The sequence below is a fragment of the Sarcophilus harrisii genome, chromosome 3 (genome assembly GCF_902635505.1).
Source record: "Sarcophilus harrisii chromosome 3, mSarHar1.11, whole genome shotgun sequence".
NCBI classification, from domain to species: domain Eukaryota; kingdom Metazoa; phylum Chordata; class Mammalia; order Dasyuromorphia; family Dasyuridae; genus Sarcophilus; species Sarcophilus harrisii.
The window spans coordinates 229,192,675-229,218,736 of record NC_045428.1 but is presented as its reverse complement, the minus strand read 5'-3'; the positions used below and the strand labels follow the sequence as shown (position 1 = coordinate 229,218,736).

The window sequence follows — 26,062 nt, the reverse complement described above, 5'->3', positions numbered from 1 at the left end:
AGAAAATAGAAGAAAAGTCAAGACTATGGTTTCTAGAAAACTTGAAGTAAAATTATTAGTTCTGAATGTCCAGAGAAAGTTTAGTACTTGTATATTGTGCCAATTCTTATTCTTTACCTTCAAAGTTTAGGATATACAGATATACAGATAGATTGGTAGTGATTGTTTCTATTCGTTCTCTAAGAGAACCAAACAGAGTCAAATTGCAGTGTGTCATGTCCAACTGTGACAGATCAGACCAATACATACTTGGTATATATCTATCACAGGTCAGGCACAAATAGTCCATGTACCACTATGATCCTTAAAAGGCTGTTCAGACACTCTGGCTGCCAAATCCCACTGCTCTTTCAGTCCTGTGATAAGCTCCCTGTGTATCTGCACTTATTGCTTCATCACTTGCCTGTCATCACAGGACTTGGAGATAGGTGGAAATGGTAAAATGGTGAGGGTGATAGCTTTTGATTCGTGTGTAAATTGAATTTAAATGAGGCTAAATCCTTAGTCTCTCTCTTCCAGAGTCATCACTGTTCAGTGGCAGGACAGAGTCAAGGTGACTGGTCTACTGCTCAAAATACAGTGGATGATCTTGTCTTTCGTGTCTGTCTAAGCCCTAAGTTCTCCATAGCTCCTGCTTCAGCTGCTTTCATGGCCATTAAACAAATTAGTCTCATCTGCCCATTCTACCAGGGGAAGTCTTCATAACTATACAGATAAATGCTTAATAGAGAACTCTCCAGAAAAAAAAAAAAATGACACACCTTTCAATTTAATCTGCATTATCAAAGTTTTCTCCAATACCTTCTTAAGTCTAGATAATCAACAGAACAATAAATCAAATTGGATTTGTAGTGTTTACCAATTTTCAAAAATTCCTTCTGGAAATTTAATTTTCAGACTATTAAAAATTGGTTCCAGCCCATCCAGAGAAGCAAGAAATAAGTACAGAGGGCAAAGACTAAAGAGTATAAATAGGCAGTAAGGGTAGAAATGTCACCTAGAGTTGCTGAAAATTTGTATGAAATCTTGTGTAAACGGTATATCTGACTTGATGAGGGAAAAAAATATATGCCACTTAGGAAAAGTTATTTTTCCCTAAAAGTGAAAAGATTACTACCTACCAAATATCTATTCTTATTTTTCATGTATCTACCAATATATGTGTATCTATCAATGTACAGGTATATGGAGATGATGTAGGGCAAGATTTGGTCCCTGGTGTTCTCTTTAACTACTACACCAAGTCCCTTACTAAATACTTGTTCATTGGGGAGTTGATTTTATTCTTTGCTTTTTTCAAGGCAATCAGAATTAAAGGACTTGACCAGAGTCACACAGCTAATAAGTGTCTGATATGGAATTTGAACTAATGTCCTCCTGACTCTAGGGCTGCACCACCTGGCTTCCCCCTTGTTGTCTACTTTAAATAGTACTAGAATAGAAACGTTTCTCCCTTCCTACATGTGTTCTAATATTTTAGTTCCTAGTATAGCACAGGTGCTCCAGAGTTATTGATTTCTGAGGCTGCTTAGGAGACATGAAGTGAATTTAATTTATCTTCTCTTGCTTACATCTTTAGCTGCTTTACTCAGTTCCATAAGCACACACTTGGGAATGTGGAAGACTTAAGTTTATTCTGCTCAGCCCCTGGACTGCTGCGTGATGTGTGTGTGTGTGTGTGTTTGTGTGTGTGTGTGTGTGTGCTGCTGACTAGAAAGTTCATTCTTCCATTTCCTTAAAGCACTTTGGGGAGTAATAGAGGAAAGATGTTTTGTGCAAACACACATTTAAGAAATGAAATGTGCAGGGTGTTTTCTCTTAATGCTTGGGCTTTGAGAGAAAGCCTTATAAATAGTATTTCTGCTTTTCTTCCAGATTATTAATACCAAACAGGTTAAACTTTCTTAAGATTTAGATAAATGTCTTTTAAAAATTATACTTTATAGCTTTTTACACACATGCCTTGCAGGCATACACATTTTAAGCTAACAAAACAACTGAAGAACTCTGGATCTTCTTAATGAATGAGATGAAATTGATAGCAGAATTAGTGAGCCTGCTTCTGTCTGTATAAACATCCTTAGTCCAAAAGGCCAGTAGAGGTTGTATGAGGCATTCATTTTTTCATTATGCAAATGGAAAATATTTTCATGCTGAGGTAACTGAGACATATCCTGATTCTGCCTAGTCACAATGGCATATTCCTTCACCAGCTTATCTGGCATTCTCATGTTTGGAGAAGAGATTAGATTTTCAGCCAATTTTTATCCTTTTCCCACAAAAGGAAGACTTTTCATGGGCTTTAATAATAATTCTATGTGAGCAGCCTTCTTACCTAAAATGTTAAACCCAGTGTTAGTTTTTAATCAGCTATATAAAACTGCTTCCTCAGCTTCTTATGGCTTAAGACTTTCATTGTCTGTGGTATTAAGGTGTGGAGGAAATTTTTCTAATGATATTCCTTGCTTTCCTCCATAAGTCTTGCTCTGATCCTTCATTGTATTATAGGGAAGACCCTGTGTTCTTGAAGGGTAGGTGAATAGATTAAAAACTGTTGAAAGAGTGCAGGAATGGCCTCAACAACTGCTTAAGCCTGTTTTCTAAGAACTAACCCAGATAATTACAAAGAGATTTCTTATCAGTAGGCCAGTCACTTGGTAATGAAACTTTACAGCCATATCAATTTATGAAAGAAAGAAAAATATAAAATGGCTATTAGTCCTGTATAGACTCCTGATTCTGCAGTGATATTGATTGATAGAATAGCAGAAAAGGAGTTGGAGGAGGCTTAGATAGCTTTTCTACTGTTTATAAACTTTAATTTGACTTCTGGCACTATAAATGTAAGATATTTGTTTAATGACCAATAATAAATATACAGATTTCAGGGGACAACATTGGTGTTCTTGCTATACATGAAATCAAAAGAAAAAAATAAAAATGGAAGATGAATGGAAAGATGGCTCACAGGGACTCCTTGAAGGAGGGTCAAAGAAAGGGGTTGGTAGAATTAGTATTTTTCACATCTACAAAGGCAATTAGAAGAAGGCAACTAGGGAAACTCGATGGAGCAATAGATAATGTACTGGTTGGGAAATTAGGAAGACTCATTTTCTTAAGTTCAAATCTAGCCTCAGTCACTAGCTATATGATCCTGGACAAATCACATTACCCTGTATGCTTCAGTTTCCTCATTTATAAAATGAATTGAAGAAGGAGATGGCAAACCACTCCGATATCTTTGCTAAAAAAAAAACCCAAATGGAGTCATGTTGAGTCTGACCCACCTGAACAACAGCAACAACAACAAAATCCAACAACAAAGGCAATAAGAAACATTATTTAATAAGATATCAGCTTTACATATTAGTAAGTACTTAACAAATGCTTTTTCATTTATCCATGCAGTCTGTTCATTTACCTATCGTATACTATAGTACTGATAATAAATATTTGCAAAAAGGCAATAAAAAAATTTGCAGATTATACAACAAAATCAGTTAAGAAGGAGAAATTTTCTATGAAGATCTTGATATGTAGTTCTCTCTCTCTCTCTCTCTCTCTCTCTCTCTCTCTCTCTCCTCAAATTATCTGACAGTACTTTGGCTCTCTTTTGTTCCCGTAATATGATACCTATATAAATATGGGTGTAAACACACACACAGACATAAAAGGCATGTGACATCTACACCTTTCATTTCTCTTTCTGAGCTTCTTAACTCTCTTTAGCATGTATTCATGATGGTAATTATGGAGGGCTTTTTCCAGGGTTAAAGAGATGACAGTGATCACCATTCACCATGTGACTACAACTTACTCTCAAGATGCTAGGGATAACCATCATATGGGAAAAATACATGTGTAATCTCACAACGATAGCTGCTGAGTCCCCATTGACATGCTTCCTGATTACATGAATTAATCAAAATAGCAACAATAATTCTTAAAAATATGATATTTATTGAAAAGTCAAAAGAAAGAATAATCAGGACACGAATTTAATTATTATTTCATCTCATTAAGATGAAATTAAGATAATCAAAACATAACACTACCCATTAACCTGGGTCATACCCATTACGAGGGTCCACAATGGGAAGAGAGAGAAATCTAGCAGTGAGGTAAATGAGTAGGGTGTCCAGGATACCTTATGACTCAGAAATGTACCTTTGGATGTTTATCATCTTTTTGGGGTACATTCTACACCATCTATCATCTGCATCTTTTAAGAGTTTCTCCCATTTGCCTATTGGCCAAAGCCTTTGTCTGCTACTCTAGGTTTATGAAGCACAATTATGCCCTTTTTGCTGGCAGAACTCTTTTTTTTTAATAGTAACTTTTTATTGACAGAACCCATGCAGGGTAATTTTTTTACAACATTATCCCTTGTACTCACTTTTGTTCTGATTTTTCCCTCCCACCCTCCACCCCCTCCCCTAGATGGCAAGCAGTCCTATATATATTGAATATGTCATAGTATATCCTAGATACAATATATGTGAGCAGATCCAAACAGTTTTCTTGTTGCACAGGGAGAATTGGATTCAGAAGGTAAAAATAACCCGGGAAGAAAAACAAAAAATGCAAACAGTTTACATTCATTTCCCAGTGTTTTTTCTTTGGGTGTAGCTGCTTCTGTCCATCATTGATCAATTGAAACTGAATTAGGTCTCTTTGTCAAAGAAATCCACTTCCATCAGAATACATCTTCATACAGTATCGTTTGGCAGAACTTTTAAGTCCAATATCTTCAGAGCTTTCCAGGAGATTACTTTAGCTTGGTGATGAAACACCACAATAATTTTTCAGTGAGAGGCAGATTCAGGGCACAGTGGATTAAGCAACAGCCCTGGTCACCTGAGTTCAAATGCAGCCTCAAGACACTTAACACTTACTAGCTGTGTGACCCTGGGCATTTCCTTGCCAAAAAGAAATAATTTTTTTTCCAAAAAGAAACATTTCTCTTTAATTTAAGATTTGCAAAGCTATTCAGGGCTTGCTTTGTTTTCTATAGGTTTTGAGAGGACTTTCCCTCTTAGTCATAGATGGAAGGGCAATATAGTCAGCAAGCCTTTGGAGGGTTTCATCTCTATCAAGCTATGGATAGCACTAGAAAACAAAGCAGTCTTTCCCCAGCTAGTTTTTCATCCACCACATAGAATTTTGTTTTCACCAACTATCATTTAACCTTGATGTTTTCTGGATCAGCTTCAGATAAGCTTCCCACATTAGCTGCAGATTCTGCTTGCCATCTGAGTTTTTTAGCTCATTGACTTCTTGTTGACCTAAACTTCTTTTGGTTTCTGTATGCAATTTCTCCCTTCATCTTATCTCATTTCTCTCTTGTACCCATCTTCTTTTTTGCTTATTGGCTCTCAGTCTTATATATTTCAAACTGTGGCCTCTTCCTTTATAATGTTACCCTTTTATAACTGAAGGAGGAAACCCAAAATTTATATTTTGTGTCAAATATAACACAAATAATCATTATGCAACAATTCCATAATACCCAAAGAATTCTTTAATGAATTCCCCAGCAGTAAACTCCCAAGTCTAGAAAACAATTATATTTAAATATAATTTATATTAAATATAATGTGGAACAATGCATGGTAGCCATCTCTACTATATGTCAATACCTTTCCTTCTGAGAAATTGTTTTCTCTAAAATCCTTTCAGAATTTTTATCTAATGAGTTACTTTTCTTTCAGATTCTCTCAGCACAGCTGCTTTCCTCTGTGAGTCAAATGAAATCATTTTTCTGCACTTTCAATAAATAAAATTTTCACAGAAGAAATGTTTAATACATCTCTCTTGAAGGAAGACATATCTTTTTAATTTCTCCACATCCCCTATGCCTAGTACCGTGTCTTGGGCTTAATAAGCATTTATGAAATTATTGAAATTATTTTAATTAAATCTCTGTTGGTGGAATGAAGGTCAGAAAACTAATGTAAAAGATAGGTTCTTAAAAGATTTTGTAGTAAAAAAGATGCCATCAGTATTGCAAAGCTTTGTTAATGTGCAAAGGAGCAAAAACACTAATGACCCCTAAATGTTCAGATCTCTTGTAATTTTGAATGTTGAGATATAGTTCTATGTCTCATCACATATTGCTATAATAACCATATTTTTATAGCAAAATCTATCCTCTGCAATCATGACATTTGTTTTATGTGACTGACTGTACTTTTGATTGGCACTCACACACTTTATATATAATTACATGTACTTAAGGTACCATACTTTTTAAAGCAAGAGAAAGGTACCGACCTACCTGGATGCCTCTTTAACCTAGGAGAGAAGGAGCTAAATACTGAAGAGAGAGGATATCAGGAAACATGGCAGGTGGTGGTGAGGTAGGGTTATAGATATGATTGTATGACCTGAGAAGCAATGTAGTAATCCAAGAGAGAGGTAATGGGATCCTGAACTAAGGCAAAAGGGAAGGTGGAACCAAAAGGAGGGCAAGGAGGCAAAAGACATTGTGATAGTAGAATTGCTAGGACTTGGCAGCTGGCCATGGAGGGAGGATGAATGGGGAAAAACCAAAAGTAGCTAAGGTTATGAGCTTAGTGGCTAAGAAAACAGTGGATCATTAATAATCATAGAGATGCCAGAAGCTTATGGAGAGTTAAGTGGATATGTTCTTCTAGACATTGTTAGAAGTAATGTTGGGACATCAAGTGGAGTTTAGCATGTGAATGAGGATGATGACCTGGAGCTCAGGATCACCAAAAGGAAATTTTCTGGAGAAAGTTGACAGTAGAATTCGTGGGAAGGATAACCAAGGGAGAATTTTAAAAGGGAAAAGAAAGGAGTACCAAAGACTGAGCTGTGAGGCTTAACATTGTAGAGATTAGAAGAAAAGAAACTGATAAAGATTATGGGACTAGGACTGCACTTTGAAGAAACATAAGAGCAGGAGGCCTCGGAAGAAAATGCTTTAGCCTAAAAAAAAAAAATGCATTCATACAATATAAATGTATATTAAATATGTGTATAGAACAAGGATTTTTACCCTAGTTTTTTTTTTTTTTTTTTTTTTTTTTTTTTTTTTTTTTTTTTTTTGTTGTTGGTTTTTTTTGTCATGGATTCCTTTGCCAAATGTTTTTAAATGCATAAAATAAATGTTACTAAGGAAATCACTAAGTTACTAAGAAGTTACTAAGGAAATAACTTATGTTAAAGATATAGGGTGGTGGTCTTTTTTCTAAGTTCATGAAACGCCTGACATTTATCCATAGATCCTTTAGGGTAACTTCCTGTTAAGAACCTTTGATGAAAAGAGAGCCCAAAATCTTTTTTAAAAGTTGGTTGGTTAAATAGAACTTACATTATATTAGAATAGATTAAATAGAAATGAAAACTGAGTCAATAGCTAAAGTAGCAAGTGTGTGAACTAAATATTTTGAATATGCTAGAGTTATGGGGAAAAAACTAATGATAAGGAGTGTGTATGTGAGAGAGAGGGGGGGAGGGGGAGGAGAGAGAGAGAGAGAGAGAGAGAGAGAGAGAGAGAGAATGAGAATGAGAATGAATATATGTATGTTAAGGAGTGGGCAAATATGAATCCTCCCACTCTTCCTGTACTTTAGTAATATTCATCTGTGATTCATCACACCCCCGTATGTTCACCTCTGCCTCATCCATCTTCTAAGGGAAAAGTGACATCTTCCAGAAGGAAGAAGAAAAATATTTGGCTTGTAGAAATAGGTTTGTAAGAGACACAGTTTTAATAAATGTTGGGATGGTTTAGCACATACTTTAGTAATTAGGAAATGTTGACTAATACAAAATTTCTAAAACAATTTAATTTAGTTTAGCATTTTTTGTTTCCTGCTCTCTCTTCCTCCTTCCTCCCAATAATGATCTGAAGGGTTTAGGGTATTTTGCTTGTATGTGTGTTTCTGTGTGTGTATGTGTGTGTAAGATACACAGATAGATAAATAGATAGATAAATAATCCTTTGGAGAAAGCAGTATAAAAACAATGAAAAAAGAATAGGATTTGAAATCAGAAAAATGGATTCAAATGTCAGGTCTACTACCTATATGACCTCAAGCTACTTATTCTTGTCTCTGAATATCATTTTCCTTATCTGTAAAATTAGACAATTGGACTAGACCTGTAAGGTCTTTCCAGCTGTAAATGTATGATTCTGTGAATTATGTTCTCCCCATACCCAGTTTTGGAGGGATAATCTTAGACAACTTTCAAAGTTGTTATGTGACCTCTTTAAGGTCACTAGACATTATTTAGTAAACTGTGACTTTTAGTTGTGTTATAACTAAAACTTGTATATAGCTTCTACATGTATCTAGATTACTTTCTCTAAGTAATTATTCTCTGGGTCCATAGTTTCCATTGTGTGTGTGTGTGTGTGTGTGTGTGTGTGTGTGTGTGTATGTGTATGTGTATAAAAATTCCATGATAATAGATTGTGGTCACTGGCTTTTTGAGCCTTCTTTTCTATTCCCATATCTAATCCCTTTCCAGGGATTAAGGAAATTTTTTAAAAAATAAGATAAAGGAATTTTATGACTTCTGAGAGAGTTGGCTTCCAAATATTTGCCAATTTTCACAATTAGTTCAAGTTAGATATTATAGTAAGTATTAATATTTTAAGATAAAGAATTTGAGCACTAAAAAGTAGAACTGAAGTCTCTCGATTCCAGGGCAAGTTTCTATTTAGCAATAGATAAGCTATAATCAACTTTGTGGTAATGCTAAAGTTTTTTTTTTGTTGTTTTTGTTTTTTTTTAGCAGTCAATATTTCCTAGTTTTTACTTTCACAGATAAAAATTTTCTGTGGGGTTTTTTTTTCACAGATACCAAAGTGAAATGAATTTCAGACTCTTTGTTAGCCATCAGTTCTTTCTTTCCTTTCTAAATACTACTTTTGGTTATCTAGAACCAGAAAACATTTTAAATCTAGGTTGTTGAGTAAGAAAAAAAAATTTAGACCAGCAGTTTTCAAACTTTTTTGGTCTTAGGATATCTTTATATTCCTAAAAGTTATTGAAAACTGTACTATCAAACATGATTGAGAATACCAAAGATCTTTTGTTTATGTGAATTATAGCTATCAATATTTACCATATTTTAAAAATTAAAATTGAGGAGAGTATTCTGGGAAGCTGATGGAGTAGGTCAGAAAATTCTAAGCTCTCTATATTTTCCCCACAAATAAAACAAAATTATGCTTCAGGACAAACATAGACTGGTGAAAAACAAAGAAAAAACTTGGGGCAGAACAGAGGTCTTCCAGCAATAACAACAGAAGACTAGGAGAAAGACCCCCAAGACCAGGGTGGAACCTGTGTGAAGTATATACATCTCCAATCTAATTTCCCCAAAATAACCAGTGGGAGTCCTGGGGCCAATTGAGTTAGGAGGTAGTCTCAGCCCAAACTACAGGAACTGTCAACTCAGGGACAGCTTGGGGAGTCAGGGGTCTGAGTCCAGGAAGACTAAGGGAACCCTAGCTGATTAGGCTAGGCCCACCTGTGTGCTGAGACATGACCCTGGCTGAGAAGGAACCAGCACACCTGGTAATCTCAAAAGCAATGGGGCAGGGTTGCTGCTGGCTGAAGGCACTTGCAGGAGGGTAAAACCTTTGGTTTGGGATTCCAGGTCAGAGAGGAGAACTGAAATAAAGCTAGAGGAACTGTCTACCCCCTTCGTGATTACAGGTGCTTACACTAATAAGTTCTCTCTTCTTTAAAAAGTGATCAGGCAAAGGAGGAAGAAACACAGAAACTTATTGTGGGAATATGGAAGACTAGGGTTTATCTTCAGAGAACTAAAGTGAAATTTTAAAAAGCCTCTCCTACCCCAAAAAAGTAATGTTAAATGTATATGTGCCCAGAAAGAATTTATAGAAAAATTCAAAAAAGACTGAAAGTCAAATGAGAAAAAAAAATCCAAAACCCCCCAAGAAGATTACAAGGAGGGAAAAGTTAACCAACTAGAAAAGAAGATACACTCCTAAAGAAGAAAATAATTCTTTGAAAATTAGAATTCAGGAAGGGAAAGTCATTGAAAATAAGTACCAAGAAATAACAGAACAAAATATAATGAATGAAAAAATGGAACAGAATGTGAAACTTCTTATAAAAACAGTAACAGATCTGGAGGACAAATGAAGAAGAGAAAACATGAGAATAATTGGACTACCTGAAAGATATGACCAATAAAAGAACCTTGATGTAATAATGCAATAAATAATCAAAGAAAAATTGTCCTGAGTGATAGAACAAGAGGGAAAAGTAGGAACAGAAAAAATTCACTGATGACCGCCTCGGATTCTGCAAGAAAAACACATAGGAATATTATTGCAAAAATTTACAACCCTCAGATCAAAGAGAAAGTTTTACAAGAAACAAAAAACAATTCAAATATGCTGGAACTACAGTTAGAAATGTACAGGATTTATCAGCAGCTACAAAATATTATATATCATCAATCAAAAGAATTAGGCCTGCAACTAAAGAGATCACATTCAGCAAAAATGAACAAAATATTGAATGAGGAAAAATGGACATTTAGTGAACTCACAGATATTCAGGATTTTGTCTCAACCAAACCTGACCTTAAATAGAAAATTTAACATATAAGAGTCAACATCAAAGACTAATTTCAAGGGATTTAACAAAGACAAACTGTTTATGGTTTATATGTAGAAATGTAAACAGTCTAGGAAAAAATAAAAATAGTAATTATACTATATGAATGAGGTGAAGACATCATGATACAAAGACATTAGATGGGGGAGTAGGGTTGGTAGTTCTGAAAACCCACTCACATCGAGAATTGGTTAAATAAGGAACAATCAATCGATTAATCAGTTAATACACACACAGCACGAAGGGAGGCATAGTACCCTCCAAAATCTATAAAGAAATAAGGGAGAAGGGAATAGAATAACATGGGGTATAAAAGGATGTATAGATTAACGTGACTGGGATAAATGGGTAGGGAAAGAATTGGGGGGAGAAGAAGATAAGGGAGGAATCCAACTAATAGCAAGGCAAATCGAGAAATAGAACTAACGTAGAAGAATTAGGATGGAATAAGAATATACCCACAAAGACAATTACAAGGATCAGGAGTAAAACATATTAGAAAAAAATGTAGGGCTAGTAATCACTGATCTCAAAGTCAAATTTAAAGGTTCAATAGAGAGAAATCTACATTATATATCAGCCATGTTAATATTATCTTAGATGCATATCTAAATATTTGTATATATACATGTATTTGTATGTGTGCATATGGGTATATGTATGTGCATATAAAGATGTGTTATGTGGGTATATGTATGGGTGTGGGGTATACACACACAAATATGTGTGTGTGTACTTGGGGAAGGTGAGAGGGAACGAAAGGGGAAAGAATAAAGTAAAAAGTTCACAGCAGAGAACAAAAAAATAACCTATAAGAAATTTTAAAAAAAGAACAGTCATGAATGTAATGTCTTCTATTATTATATATGCTTTCTTGAAATGGAAATTTATTATTACATATTTTGATTCCTCCCTGGTGTTTTGCTGGGTGCATGACAATTTTCATTTTGTTGAATTTTTTTCCTCCTTTTTTCTGTCTGTCTTTTTCCATTTGGCTTTTTCTTATTTTATATCTAGTTGTAAATAAATAAAATTTTTAAAAAGTTAAAACAAATACATTTTAAAATATTTATTTTCATTTTTAAAATTTTACATGTTAACATAATACATTTTAATAAAAATAGTCATGTTTTCAAAAACAAAAAAAAATGGAAGTATCAGTTTTATATATTTTTTCAAGTCTTTTACTATCTGACCTAATCAAAGATAACTGAATTTTTATATCTGCTTCAGTATTCAATGTTTTGGAATATGTTGTTTTGTTTGGGGTGAATTATATAAGGGAAATCTGGCCAAGCAAACAGTATCTCAATATTATTATGAAAATGGTTTTGACCTTATTGACCTATTGAAAAGGTCCCAGGAACCTTCCCCACACACACATAACTCTATCCCAGAATTCTTAGACCACACTTTGAGAACTGCTTTCTTAGAATAGAACATATGAATCAGATATATCAGGTATTTAAATCTTATGTCTTATTTTGGAATGAGAATGGATTTTTGCCCTGTGAGGACCTGTTTAGCCAAATTTGGAGAGGTAGTTCACTAAAGATCTGGGTACAAAGTGATAGAATTTTTTTTCTAACTACACCAATTTGCATAGACCATTGATCAAGGTATTTTTACTAATGGCTGGACACAAAAAGAACAAGTTAAATTTAACTTTCCATCCTGTCCTATAATTTTCACTTTAAAACTGAGATTAAAGAATACTCTAATTTACTGTATATGTAGTTTAAATAGCTGATCTTTTAAAAATTAACAAATTTTTAATTTTAATATTTTAATTTAAAATTTAAAACTAATTTTACATTGCTATATTTTGTAACCTTGTAGATAAGGACTAGGCTGTCACAGTTATACTTTGTAATATTGTAGATAAAGGCTGGGCTGTCACAGTAATACTTTTGGTTTTATATTACCTGTGTTTCTAGTTATTTCTTTTTCTTCACTGCCTCTCAGAGAACCATTCCTTACAATAAAGAAAATTTGGCAAAACTAACCAACAAGTAAAAAATATCTTACACGTGCAGTGTTTTACTTTTGTGGCTGCTCACCTTTGCAAAGAAATAAGGGAAGTGTCCTATCCTATCTTCTTTATATCTTGGCCATTATAATTTCACAGCATTCAGTTTTGATTAAAAATAACAATCTTTAAAAAAAAAAAAAAAAAACCTTATTACATTTATGTCCTTTTTTTAACTGATGAGATAAACTTTAAAAAAAATTTCTCATAGTATATAGAATTCTGTTTTCCTACTTCTTGACTGCAGACTTTGGTAGAGACTGTGTAGATATTAAAGAGAATTCACAAATCTATATGTTCACTGAAGACAATAATTCCTTAAAAATTAGAATTGGGCAAGTGGAAGCTAATGACTTCATGTGACATCAAGAAACAGTAAAACAAAGTCAAAAGAATGAAAAAGTAGAAAAATGTAAAATTTCATAGGAAAAACAACTGACCTAGAAAATAGATTGAAAAGTGATAATTTTAAAATTATTTAAAGTCATTATCAAAAATGAGTCTAGAAATCTGATTTCAAGAAATTATCAAGTAAAACTGCCCCAAATATCCTAGAACCACAGGGTAAGATAGAAATGGAGAGGACTAATTGATTACCACTTGAGAGAAATCCCAAAATGAAAATTCCCTGGAGTATTATAGCCAAATTCCAGAGCTCCCAGGTAAAAGAGAAAATACTTCAAACAGCCAGAAATTATTCATATATTGTGGAGCTATAGTCAAGATTACAGATCTAGTAGCTACTACATTAAAGGAATTGAGGTCCTAGAATATGATATCCTGTCATACCACAAAAGAGTGGGAATGCAACCAAGAATAACCTACACAGCAAAATTGAGTATAAAAAATCCATCAAGAAGAGAAAATGAACACATAATGAAATAGAAAATTTTCAAACACTCCTGATGAAAAGACCAGTGATGAATAGAAAATTTGACTTTCAAATACAAGAATCAAGAGAAACATAAAGAAGTAAACATGGAAGAGAAATCAAAAACAGACTCAATAAAGTTAAACTTTTCCTTTCTCTATGAGAAGATGATATATGTATCTTTTAAGAACTTTATCATTATTAGGAAAGTTAGAAAAGTTAACATAGATGGCACAAGAGTTATGTTTTTAAAAAATGGGTAAATGATGAAAAGGGATGCCAAGGAATAAAAGGGAAGGGAGAGGAAGAATGAGGAAAAGAAAGAAAGATAGAGATAGAAATATTCCCCTAAATATAATATTCCATGGAATTTTCATTTTGGGATTTCTTTCAGGTGGTAATCAAGGTTTTGAAGGCGAGAATATTGAAAACTATTTTTGGATGTATATTGAAAAATAAGATATTATTAATGGTATAATTTCATTAAGGAAAATGATATCAATGAGATAACATTCCAGAATTTGTGGAAGCAGCCAAAGCAATACTTAGGGGAATTTTTTTAAATCTATAAATGCATATATATCAATGAAAGAAAGAGCAGATCAAAAATCCCCAATTAAACAACAAAATGGAAATTCTCAAAATCAAAAGAAAGATTTATTTAATTTAAATAAAACTAAGAACTGGTTTTATGAATAAACTAGTGGATAAATTTGATTAATTTGATTAAAGAAGAAAAAAATGGATAGTATCAAAAATGAAAACAACTCCACTAAATTAATTTACTTATTCAATACTATAGCAGACTACTGAAGAATTATTTTGTAGCGCTAGAAAAAATAGTAACTAAGTTAATCTGGGAGAACAAAAGGGCAAGAATGAAGAATCAATGAAAAAAAAAATGTTAAAGAAAGTAGCCTAGTAACTCCAGATTTCCAAAGTGGTAATGATGACAACAACTTAGTTCTAACTAAGAAATAAAGTGGTGGATCAGTGGATAGATTATGTACCTGGTACATGGTGGTAAATGACCACAGTAATCTAGTGTTTGATGTTTGAAAATCCCAAAGATCCAAGTATGGGGGATAAGAATTCAACATTTAACAAAAATTGCTGGTACAACTGAAAAGCAGTTTGACAGAAACTAGGTGAACATCTCACCATATACCAAGATAAGGTCAAAATGAAGAAATGATTTAGACAAAAAGGGTGTCACAAGTAAATTAGGTTCCCCAATTGATAAATGGTCAAAGGATATGAAAACAATTTTCAGATGAAGAAAATAAAACCATCCATAGACATATGAAAAAAATACTCAATCACTATTGATTAGAGAACAACTCAGGTACCATTTCTCACCTATCAGATTGGCTAAGATGACAGAAAAAGATAATGATAAATGTTGCAGGAGGTGTGGGAAAACTGGGATACTAAGGCATTTTTGGTGGAGTTGTGAACTGATGCAGCCATTCTCAAGAGCAATTTAGAACTATGTTCAAAGGGCTATAAAACTGGGCGTAGCTTTTGATCTAGCAGTGTTTCTACTGGGCCTATATCTCAAATATCATAAAAGAAGGGAAAGGAACCACATGTGCAAAAACATTTGTAGCAGCTCTTTTTGTGGTGACAAAAGAATTGGAAAATGGCTGAATGCCCAACAGTTGGGGGATGGCTGAATAAGAACTGAATTCAGAAAAGCCTGGAAAGACTTACACAAACAATGGTAACAACAAGATTGTGTTGATCAGCTATGATGGACTTAGCTCTTCTCAGCAATGCAGTGATCCAAGACAATTAGAATAGGCTTTGACTTACATGAACTGATGCTGAATGAAATGAGCAGAACCAGGAGATCATTATACACTTCAACAACCATACTATATGAGGATGTATTCTGAGGGAAGTGGATTTCTTTGACAAAGAGAAGATCTAACTCAGTTTCAATTGATCAATGATGGACAGAATCAGCTACACCCAGAGAAGGAACACTGGGAGATGAGTATGAACTGTTTGCTTTTTTGTTTTTCTTCTCAGGTTATTTTTACCTTCTGAATCCAATTATTCTTGTGCAACAAGAGAATTGTACGGTTCTGCACACATATATTGTATCTTGGATATGCTATAACATTTAACATGTATAAGAATGCTTGCCATCTAGGGGAAGGCATGGAAGGAGGGAAGGGAAAAATTGGAATAGAATTGAGTGCAAGGTGTAATGTTGTAAAAAATTACCCATGGATATGTTCTGTCAATAAAAAAGTTATAATAATAATTGAAAAAAAAATAGGCTTTGGATGGAAACTGCCATCTGCATCCAGAGAAAGAACTATGGAGACTAAATGCAGATTGAAGCATATTGATTGTCACTTTTTGTTTTATTTTCTTTCTTGAAGTGTTTTCTTTTTGTTATCATTGTTTTCCCAACACAATTCTTTTGAAAGTATGTTTAAAATAATTGTATATGTATAATCTATATCAGATTGTTTGCCATCTTGGGGATGGGGGAAGTAAAAGAGGGAGGGAGAAAAAAAATTGGAACTCAAAGTCTTTAAAAAAAAGAATGTTGAAAACCATTGTTACATGTAATTGAAAAATAATATACTATTAAAATAAAATTTAAAGGGGCAGCTAGGTATACATATACAGATGAGAGGAAGACATCTTTTAAAATTAAAAAAAACATTTAAAATGATTGTTAAAGTTTTTATTTACATGTAAATGGAAATCTAATATTTTTAAAGAATGGTTACTTTGATTAGAGATCAGTTTTGAAACTTTCTTAATTAAACAAAATTTCATTGTAGGGAAATGTACAAAATAATTCTTAACAAGATCATCTTACAAATTGGTTATTTACAATTTAATATGTTTGATTCAAAGTCCACATGGTCTATTTATTTTAACTTTGAAATACCAATTCTAGAAGGATAATTTTTAAAAATTAGTAAATGTCCCTTTCCCATCTAACTTTCTCTCTCTCTCTCTCTCTCTCTCATTCTCTCTCTCTCTCTCTCTCTCTCTCTCTCTCTCTCTCTCTCTGTCTTTCTCTCTCTCTCTCTCTCTCTCTCTCTCTCTCTCTCTCTCTCTCTCTCTCTCTCTCTCTCTCTCTCTCTTTCTTTCTCTCTCTCTCTCTCTTTCTCTCTCTTTCTCTCTCTCTCTCTCTCTTTCTCTGCTTTTCTCTTTTCCTCCCTTACAAGGGATCTGGAAGCCAGAGCACAAAACGAGTTCTTTAGAGCCTTCTTCAGACTGCCAAGAAAAGAGAAGCTACATGAAGTTGTAGATTGTTCTCTTTGGACACCATTTAGTCGCTGTCACACAGTGGGACGGATGTTTGCGTCTGATAGCTATGTCTGTTTTGCCAGCAAAGAAGATGGCTGTTGCAATGTCGTGCTTCCACTTAGAGAGGTAGAATCTCTCTCTGAATCTCTATGTTTGTGAGTCCTTTTTGCACATCTTTGCCACTTCATCCCATAGCTGAAAGCTATGCAAGGGGAATCATACACAGAGAAAAAGCAGCTTCTTCCACCCAGGTCAGAGATGAGTTTCTAGATGTATAGACCTTTTCCTTACATGTGCAGCAGGAATCAAAATATTGGGTGGGTTTTTTTGTTTATTTTTTTCCTGTTTTTTCCCACTCTTTTCTATTGAGAACTAAAAATTTTGAAAAGAAATGACTTGTAAAAGTAGCTTACTGTGACTTCTACTATTTTGATGAGGCTGTGAAAAATCATATGTAGCAAATAAAATTTTTTTAAGAACAGTAAGTGAAGAAAGAAAAAAAATAACTAATGTTCTTCTTTGCAGTTCCCCTCATCTACCCTTCTCCATAATCCCTAAAAAAAGCCCAACCATTTTTGTTTCAAAAATTAAAAAAAAAAATTGTAAACAGGGTAAATTTTGTGTTCTCTTGGTAGTTCATTTAAAAATAAAAAATAATTCCTTGAAATAGTAAAAGATATATAAATGAATTAAGAATAGCCATATTTAAAAATAATATTTCTAGTGGAAAAAACAAAGATATGAGAATTTTAAAACTTAGGTTTACTTCCAGATCTAAAGCAGCTTATCACCTCAGGCAAGTTAATTAATCCCTGTCTCAGTTTTCCTATCTATAAACTGAAGGTGATACCTATTGTTCAGGTAGCAAATGCAAGATCAGAGGAAGGAGAAAGTAAGCTTAAAATATGACCTAGCAACAATGAAAACAGAGACTAACACATCAGGGACATCTCATCAAGACCAGATGTTTCCTGAGTGATGATGTAAGAATATGGAAGATAGATATGTATGTGTGTATGAGAAAGCAAATGAGCTTTTCTAAAAATAGTGCTAAACATGTGATAATAATGATGTGGTGATAATTGTTTCTTATTCATAGCAACAGTGAGAACATTCAAAATAATCAAAGAGATTAAGATCTGGCTGAGAGGCATCAAGAAATAGTGAATAGAGAACTGCTGAATGATCCAAGTTCATGCTTTGCCTCTGATTCATATTGGCTCAGTACCAGGCTATCATCTAAATTTTCAGTGCCTTAGGAAACTCTTAAGACTATATAATTTTCAGAACAGTGGTTGATCTGCATTGGTGGAGGAATTTTCCTTTCTGGGAGTACCCTATACTAATTAAATCACAAGTCTGAACAAGGTGGGGGGGAAATACATTAAAAAAGGATTGGCTAGTCAGCACTTGGATATCATCTTGCAGTCTCCAAGGAATTGTTTAAATTCACCTCAGTTTTTGGTTGGGCTTTTTCTATCCATCTTATTAAATTAATATGGATTCTGGTTTTGATTTGGCATGTACTAATGAAAAGACCAGCATCTGGAAACAGGAAGACAGGAAAATTCTTTATACTCAGACACTGCTTGCCAGTTACCTTTTTGTTTTAAGTTTTTCTCAATGTTCAATGAAACTACTTTCTTTCTCCTCATATTTTTGCATGTAACATTTTTTTTAACAGGTAGTGAGCATAGAGAAAATGGAAGATACCAGTCTCCTTCCTAATCCCATCATCATCAGTATAAGGAGCAAGATGGCTTTTCAGTTCATTGAACTCAAGGATAGGGAGAGCTTGGTGGAAAACTTGCTCAGGAGATTGAAACTGGTTCATGCTAACAGTCCAGTGCATTATGACACCTTGAAAAATGAAGCTGAGGTATGATATTTCAAATTTATATAAATATATATCTATACGTCATATAGGTACATATTTATGAGGCTCAAATTATTTAAGCTCAAATATATATATATATATACTTTATACATATGTGTAATGTGCTTTCTGGAGGTCTTGGGACCAGCCTTTGTTTCAGCAGAATAATCACCACAAGAATAGTCAAAGATAAAATCCAAAATCTTTATTATCTCTTACACTGTCTGTCTCCTTCATCTGGAACCAGGCTAGCTTTCTGGGGGCCCTGCGGAATGGGTCTTGGTTTCAGTGCAGGAGGCAAGATAGCCACTAGGAGGATCTCTATCTTGAAGTCTGTCTCTGGTTGAGTTTGTCCTAAGTTTATATACTCTATTACAATTACATCATTACAGTATACTGAGTATAAACCAATCATTATATCACTAGGGAACCATTATTTGTTGTAAGATTAAATCAATCATACAGAACTAGAAAACTCACATGCTAAACTAGATAACCATTGTTTTATCAATTCCACTGAGTTAAGACCTTGTAGGATTAAATCAATCATACTGAGCTAGAGAACTCACATGCTAAACTAGATAACCATTGTTTTATCAATTCCACTGAGTTAAGACCTTGTAGGATTAAATCAATCATACTGAGTTCCTGCCCTTTACACATATGTGTAATTTAAACCTATTACAATGCTAAAAATTCTTACGTCAACTTTCATACTTATCCCCCTAACATGATACTCCAAAATATATACATACATACATGCACATAGTGTATATTACACTCTCTCAGAAATTCAGTTATTAAACCTCTCCCACATGTTTTTTTGTTTGAAGGTTGATTCCAGGCCTATAAAAATAGCATCTTCTTGAAACTCTATATAATGTGGAAAACATAAAAAGGAATATTACCCTTTGGGATTGAGGGTACAGCTGAGGATATTTATTGGATTATATAGTACGATGTGGCTAATAAGCTATTGGGTTTGTGTTCTCCCAGTAACCCACAGAGGCTGTCAAGAGATTTCTTTGTGCAGATACAGAAATTATTGTCATTTGACTCCAAAGCCAAGAATATTAATGCCTTATAATTACTGAGACCTGTTGATGTATCAAGAATGCAGAGAAATTATAGTGCCACTGTTGAATAGCACTCCTGATATATTTATTGCCAGGAATGGGAGAGAAACCTTGACAATGGTTGAATTCTTATCTGAGAGGACTCAGAAATACAATGCATTTCCCAGAACAGAAACACAGGGAAAAGAAGTAGATGTTATGGAAAATAACTAACATAGTAATTGGTGGGAGGTGGATTTATTATTCTTTCTCTGGTCATCTTCTCTCTATATAAATTTAGACTCCTAATAATTTATTTTCTTTTACTCTCCACTCTCTTCTACTACTTCAAACGATCCAAGATCTGCTAGCAGTTAAGCTATAAGTTATCAAACAAGTTTGTCTACAATTCTCATAGAGTTGTTTGAAGACTTTTAAGCTAAAAGTAAGATAAAATGATTGAATTTGTAAAACTGTACAATACACTGTAGAGTACCAGCTTTAGGGTATCAGTTTGAGGTTTTTGGTCAGCTGGTGATGGATTATATAAGCATTGGATATTTGTCTAATTTTTCCTTTTTGCCTCCCACCCCCAATTGCTTTCCAAAATTTCAAATTAGGATTTCACATAGGCTTTTGGAAAAGGGCTTACGTTATGTACTATTTATGTTAGAGTTATGTGAGGTGATTTCCTATAATCTCTAAGCTCAAATACAAACCCCATGGTTAGGCATTTAAAACTATCTATAACTTGACTCCAAAATACTTTTCCAGGTTTCACATACAATTTGTGTGGTCCAGTCAGACTGATATTGCTGTTGTTGCACACAATATTATATCTCCTATATGTTGGGTTTTTTTTTTTTTTGGTTGGTTTTTGTTTTTGCCCAAGTTGTCCCCAGATTTAGAACCCACTCCCTCCTGACCTTCATTTTCCCTAGTTTTCTTTAAAACTCAGTTCAAACACCATCTCCTATAAGTCCTTTTCTCATGTTCCCAGCTGTTAGTGCCATACACCTGAAATGATATGATATTTATTTTACTTACGTTTATAGGACCAGCAATGAATAGACAAGATTAATTAAAAAAACAAACAAATTTTCTAACCTTGTCTTTGAGATTTGTTCTTCCAAAGGAGCACATTTCCAAATTTTTAGTATGCAAAGTAATAGAAAAAATAGGGTTGTGAAATTTTTCTTTTATGAATAGTGTTGGGGGAGGGGGGTTGCATATTTATGTATATGCAGAGTTACCTGCTTCCTCCTGTTTTAAAAAGGAATGTTATAAACTTGTCAGTCTTACTGTTCTGGGACCTTTGCCTTGTATGTCTCATGTTAAAGGACAGAGTAAAACCTCAATGTGGACAATTCCATTATATAGACAGAGCTTTGTGAGATTTAATGTCTTCTTGTATTTGTCTCTTCTCCAAAACCACAGCTAGGTAGGTAGGCTTTAAAATTGCAATTGTCCTTAGGGGTTAGTATGGAAACTCAAATAAATTCCACAGCCCTATGCAAGTAAAAACAAAAACAAATACCTTCATTTTTTTTTAACTTTTTCAGACATCCTCTCTATTTCAGTCAACTAGTGTGTGCAGTGATCAAAAGTTTGGGAATTTCAAACTGTCTCAGAATGGTAACACGGTTGACAAAGAAACTAGCCTTCTGCCAAATTCTGAGGCACTAATAGCCATTTTCCACCAGTCAGGAACCCAGAGTCCTGATTCCAGAATGGTAAGTAGAATTCACCTTCTTTCTCTAGCTTCTCACACTCTCAGTCCCACTTCTCCATCCCCATTGGCTTTTTTTTTTTTTTAACAGACTCAGCTGAACTGACTGTAGGATTTGACTTCTAGAGAGCAGTGGACCCAGAAAGTGTCCTATAGTTCTGCACTAAATTATTATGAGCTGATATCTGCTTTGTACCTCTGTGTGCCAGGCATAGAAAGTCCACAGTACTGTCATCCAAATAGCTGTTCCTGTGGAGCCAGACTCACAACTATTTAATCTTGTTTTCTGTGTTTAACATTGAAGCTGCCCTGATGTGTGCTCTTAAGCTGTGACAAGAGAAAATGCTGATATTAATTTATCTTCTAAAAGATGATAATACTATCTACTTTTCCTAAAAATCCTTTGTGGGGGCAAGTAGATGTGCAATGGATAGAGCACCAGCCTTGAAATCCAGAGGACCTGAGTTTATATCTGGTCTCAAATACTTAACACTTCCTAGTGACTCTGGACTCCCAATTGCCTCAGGAAAAAAACAAAAAAACAAAAAATCTTTGCATTCTTTGCCTTTACCGACTACATGACCTTGAGTAAATTATTCAATCTCTTTAAGATTCAGCCTCTTTAAGCCTCAGCATCCCCACCTTAAAGTGGACTAGAGGTGGCCTTTGAAGACCTTTCAACAATATAGTTGTAATCTTATGGTCCCTAGGCTTCTGCTTGGTTTGCAGAATAAGGTATTTTCTGCCTTAGCTCCTCATCATTTCAAGAGGGGGAAGGGTGGTATGGGCCTTATCACTCACCATTTCCATATTGTCTTCTCAGCCAAAATGGGACTCGAATCTTTAGACTGGACTAAAAAGATTAGAAAACTTTCTCTGAATGGAATAAACTATCTCCATTAAAAGTCTGAAATTTCAAATGGGCTTTCAAAGTCTTCAGTAAAAATTAATTCTAGATATTAGCTTTTGTTTGGCTATAACCAATATACCTTCCAAAGAGTCTTAAAGAAGAAAACATCATCTAAGCTTTCTAATTATACTTACTTAATAATTCTTTTTCACCTGAGCTCATGTTAAAAATTATTATTTACTATTTCTTTGTTTTATTATTTTTAATTTACTATTTTTTTAAATTTACTAAATATTGTTAAATATGCAGTATTCTAATTTAGTACAAATTGGCAACTGAGAGAAAGAGTAAATATAAATGTCCCTCTATTGATGCTTATTAGCTCTATTACTTGGGCAGTTCACCCTCTCTGGGACTGAATTTCCTTATGTAAAATGAAGCAGTTGGATTTTATGGCCTGCAAATTCTAAGATTCTGTGCATGGCCAAAACTGAGATCTTTCCAAGCAGTAGATTTGTTAATGCCAAATGTGAATACCATGACCTTGCCATATGTGAACCTCATGGTCCTGAGATTTTCAAATAGCTATGGCCAGCCCTCAATTGCACAAATATTCCTCAAACCTCATTTTGGTAACTGGCTTCAACTTTGCCCCCCACCAAAACTTTAATTAGGATTGCTAATTAGCAGATCCTAGATTTTGTTTTCATTCTTCCCTCTCCCCTCACCAACCCACTCCATAAACTATTCTTGGTGATATGCAGTAGACAATATGAAATGTCCTGAAGGTCAATAAATGGGAGGAGGTCGTGAAAGGAAGTGTAAATTAATCATCCCCTGAATAAGGAGATTGATTTCTCTGATTTCTGTTGTATCTTGTTTCAGATAATGGAAGTGGAAGATTTCTTGAGTTAATTTTATTTTCTTTCTTCCTGCTCTCCTCCAAATCCTACAACAAAAAAGGGAGTGGGAGAAGATCTCTCTCTCTTTTCTGCCTACCCATTAACTACAGCAGATAAAAGAGAAAATCTTGTACTCTGATATTTTCAGAGGAGATTGCCTTAGTCTCTTTTAGCAGCTGTTACAGCATTTTGTAGTCCTCAGCCAGCAATCATGGTCACGAGGCACTTTTGTTGGAAATCTTGTTCCTCTTTTTAAGCTTTGCTACTGAGGTTTAATTGCCTATAATTATTGATTTCTCAATGAACTTCCTAGTCTATTATATCTTGTGGTCTAAGAAAACATAGTAGGAATATATGGATGATGTGTACCATCCCTGAAATATGCATATTATGGTTTCTAGTCAAGAGAACAGATAAAAGCAAGTCTGTGGAATGATCATTTTGTGGAATATGGCAGAACAGTGTGTATGTTTCGTACGGAAAAGATCCGCAAGCTTGTTGCCATGGGAATCCCTGAATCTTTACGGGGTAAACTCTGGCTCCTGTTTTCAGGTAAAATCTTAACTTTGTTTTTTCTCTTGTATCTTTAATCAAATGTTAATTTGGGACATTACTTATGAATAGAAGACAAGGTCAAAGGTATTTTTCTGGGTTCCATTTGAGTCAGCCATATTTGCTTTTTCACTGTGGGATCTCAAACATTAAGGACTTAAGTTTGCATATTTTAGTTTCTGACTTTGGACAAGTCAAGTAAACCGGTCAGGGTCTGTTTTCTCATCAAAAAGATCATCTAAGATCAAGATCTGTAATTAGATTTTCTGTACATTTTAGGGATGTCTTTATTAGCAAATCCCCTAGGAATGGCATGGTTTCCATTAAAATTCTCTAAGTAACTTTTGAGATTTTTTAGTCCAACCACTTAATTATACAGATGAAGAAACCAAAGCTCAGAAAGGTTACTATTTGTCCCAAGTCATATAGCAAGTTAGTGGCTGGTTTTTGTAGACCCTAGGTCTCTTAACTTCTGTGCTAATGTTGTTTGGCCCCAATGAAGGGAGTCCTGTTAAAATGAATAAATAAGCAAAAGATATCCTCACGAAAGGTATGCCGAGTAGAGATGCTGCTGTTTGCAACTGTGTGACAAAAATAACTCCATGTGATGTGGGCATCAAGAGCTCACCCTAGATAAAATTATGAAGGTTTTGAAACTTGCCTTCTGCCCACACCTTTCTTTTTCGGTATTCTTCCTGGCTTAGGAGTGATTCCTTCTATTGCATGTGATGACTATAGCACTTTGATTTAGCTTCTTTTAACAAAAGATAAAAATTAGGAACTCTTCACACTTGATTGACCAAATCACTTCACCCTGAGTAAATGCATTCACATCAAAATGTTGCCTTATTTAGTCATTTTTAATTATACATGTGAGGTAAGGAAGATTTCTTAGCATCAGATTGGATACAAATATTGGGATTATCCCTCTAAAACTCCATAATGATGAGTTGAGATAGATACAATGTTATGAAGGAAATATAATTTTTTAAATATTCAAAACAAATACATCCATTTAATTTTATGAGATTGGACTGGACCTGGGAATAAGTGGAAAAGGATGTGGCCCTAGATCTTTTACCCATTTATTTCCTTCAGTACTTCAGCACTGCTTTCCAAAGTACCTGGTGTTGCTTTGCAGAAAACTTACAGCTACTTCTGACAAGTGTAAATGTTATCATGATCACATTATATTTGTTGGGTGCCCATAAACTCACATTTATATGTGAGACATCAGATGTAGCAAATTAAAGTTTCTCTTTCTCTCTCTCTCTCTCTCTCTCTCTCTCTCTCTCTCTCTCTCTTTCTCTCTCTCTCTCTGATAATCAATAATGTCTCCTCTTGATTTCAAATTGGAAGCAATGTGTTACAAATAGAAATACCACTGGACTGACAGACCTGGGATCTAGCCCTGGCAATGATTCTGGCTAGATGTAAGAACTTGTTACTTAATCATTCTGGGTCTTGCTTTCCTTATTTATAAAATGAAAATCTCAAACTGGATGAGCTCTAAGGCAGATGTTTTAATATGTGGTCTATGGACAGCGGTCCTTAAAGTTGAACTTAAAAAAAAAAAGTATTTTTTTCCCTCACAAACCTATTTTTTCCTTTGTGGACTATATTTTTGTCTTTAAAATATTACTCTGAAAAGGGGTCCATAGACTTCAACAGAGTGCCAAAAAGTCCGTTAACACACAAAGAAGGTAAGAATCACTGACCTAATGTGTTTTCTAGCTATGTTTTCCATCTATTCTAAGAAGAGTAAATCATTAAAGCAATCTCAGATATTTCATGTAAGTCATTTTTAGGCTCTTTTATGATGACTGAGTGAATAAATATAGTTCAAACATTTATTGAGCACCAGTTGTGTTGCAGAGCAATCTGCTAGTAGAGATAACAAGTTTAAAAAAGACATGGTATCTGCCCTCATGAAGCTTACATTTAAGCCTGGTCACTTGTATTATTTTAAGGTTTACAAAAGATTTTACTTATGGTTCCCTTTAGAAGTAGGTTGTGTTATTACTGTTATCTTTACAGTCGCAAATCAGCACTTAGCAAAGTGCTTGTACATCGTAGGTGCTCAATAAATATCATATGAATTAAAGCATTGGTTCTTAAATTTTTTTTTTTGGTTTCAGTATCCCTTTATACTCTACAAAACTTTTGAGGACCTCACCAAAGAGATTTTCTTTGGGTTGTAGCTTTTGATATTTACTATATTATGAATAAAAAAATCTTAGTATTATTGTGAAAATTGTTTTGACTCTCCCAGATCTTTTAGATCTGAGACC

The 26,062-nt window shown here is 34.2% G+C and overlaps 1 protein-coding gene across 5 annotated transcripts in view; it reads left to right on the top strand.

Annotated features, from left to right (window-relative positions):
• The window catches only part of TBC1D8 (TBC1 domain family member 8), a 123,533-nt gene that overhangs the window by 83,256 nt on the left and 14,215 nt on the right, over positions 1-26,062 (top strand). For all 5 annotated transcript variants that reach the window (XM_003765662.4, XM_031959153.1, XM_023500430.2 and 2 more), the window contains 4 exons: positions 16,726-16,933; positions 18,492-18,686; positions 21,301-21,471; positions 23,621-23,771. In XM_003765662.4, coding sequence (XP_003765710.1) covers positions 16,726-16,933; positions 18,492-18,686; positions 21,301-21,471; positions 23,621-23,771 — 725 coding nt within the window. The remainder of the gene's footprint in view (positions 1-16,725; positions 16,934-18,491; positions 18,687-21,300; positions 21,472-23,620; positions 23,772-26,062) is intronic.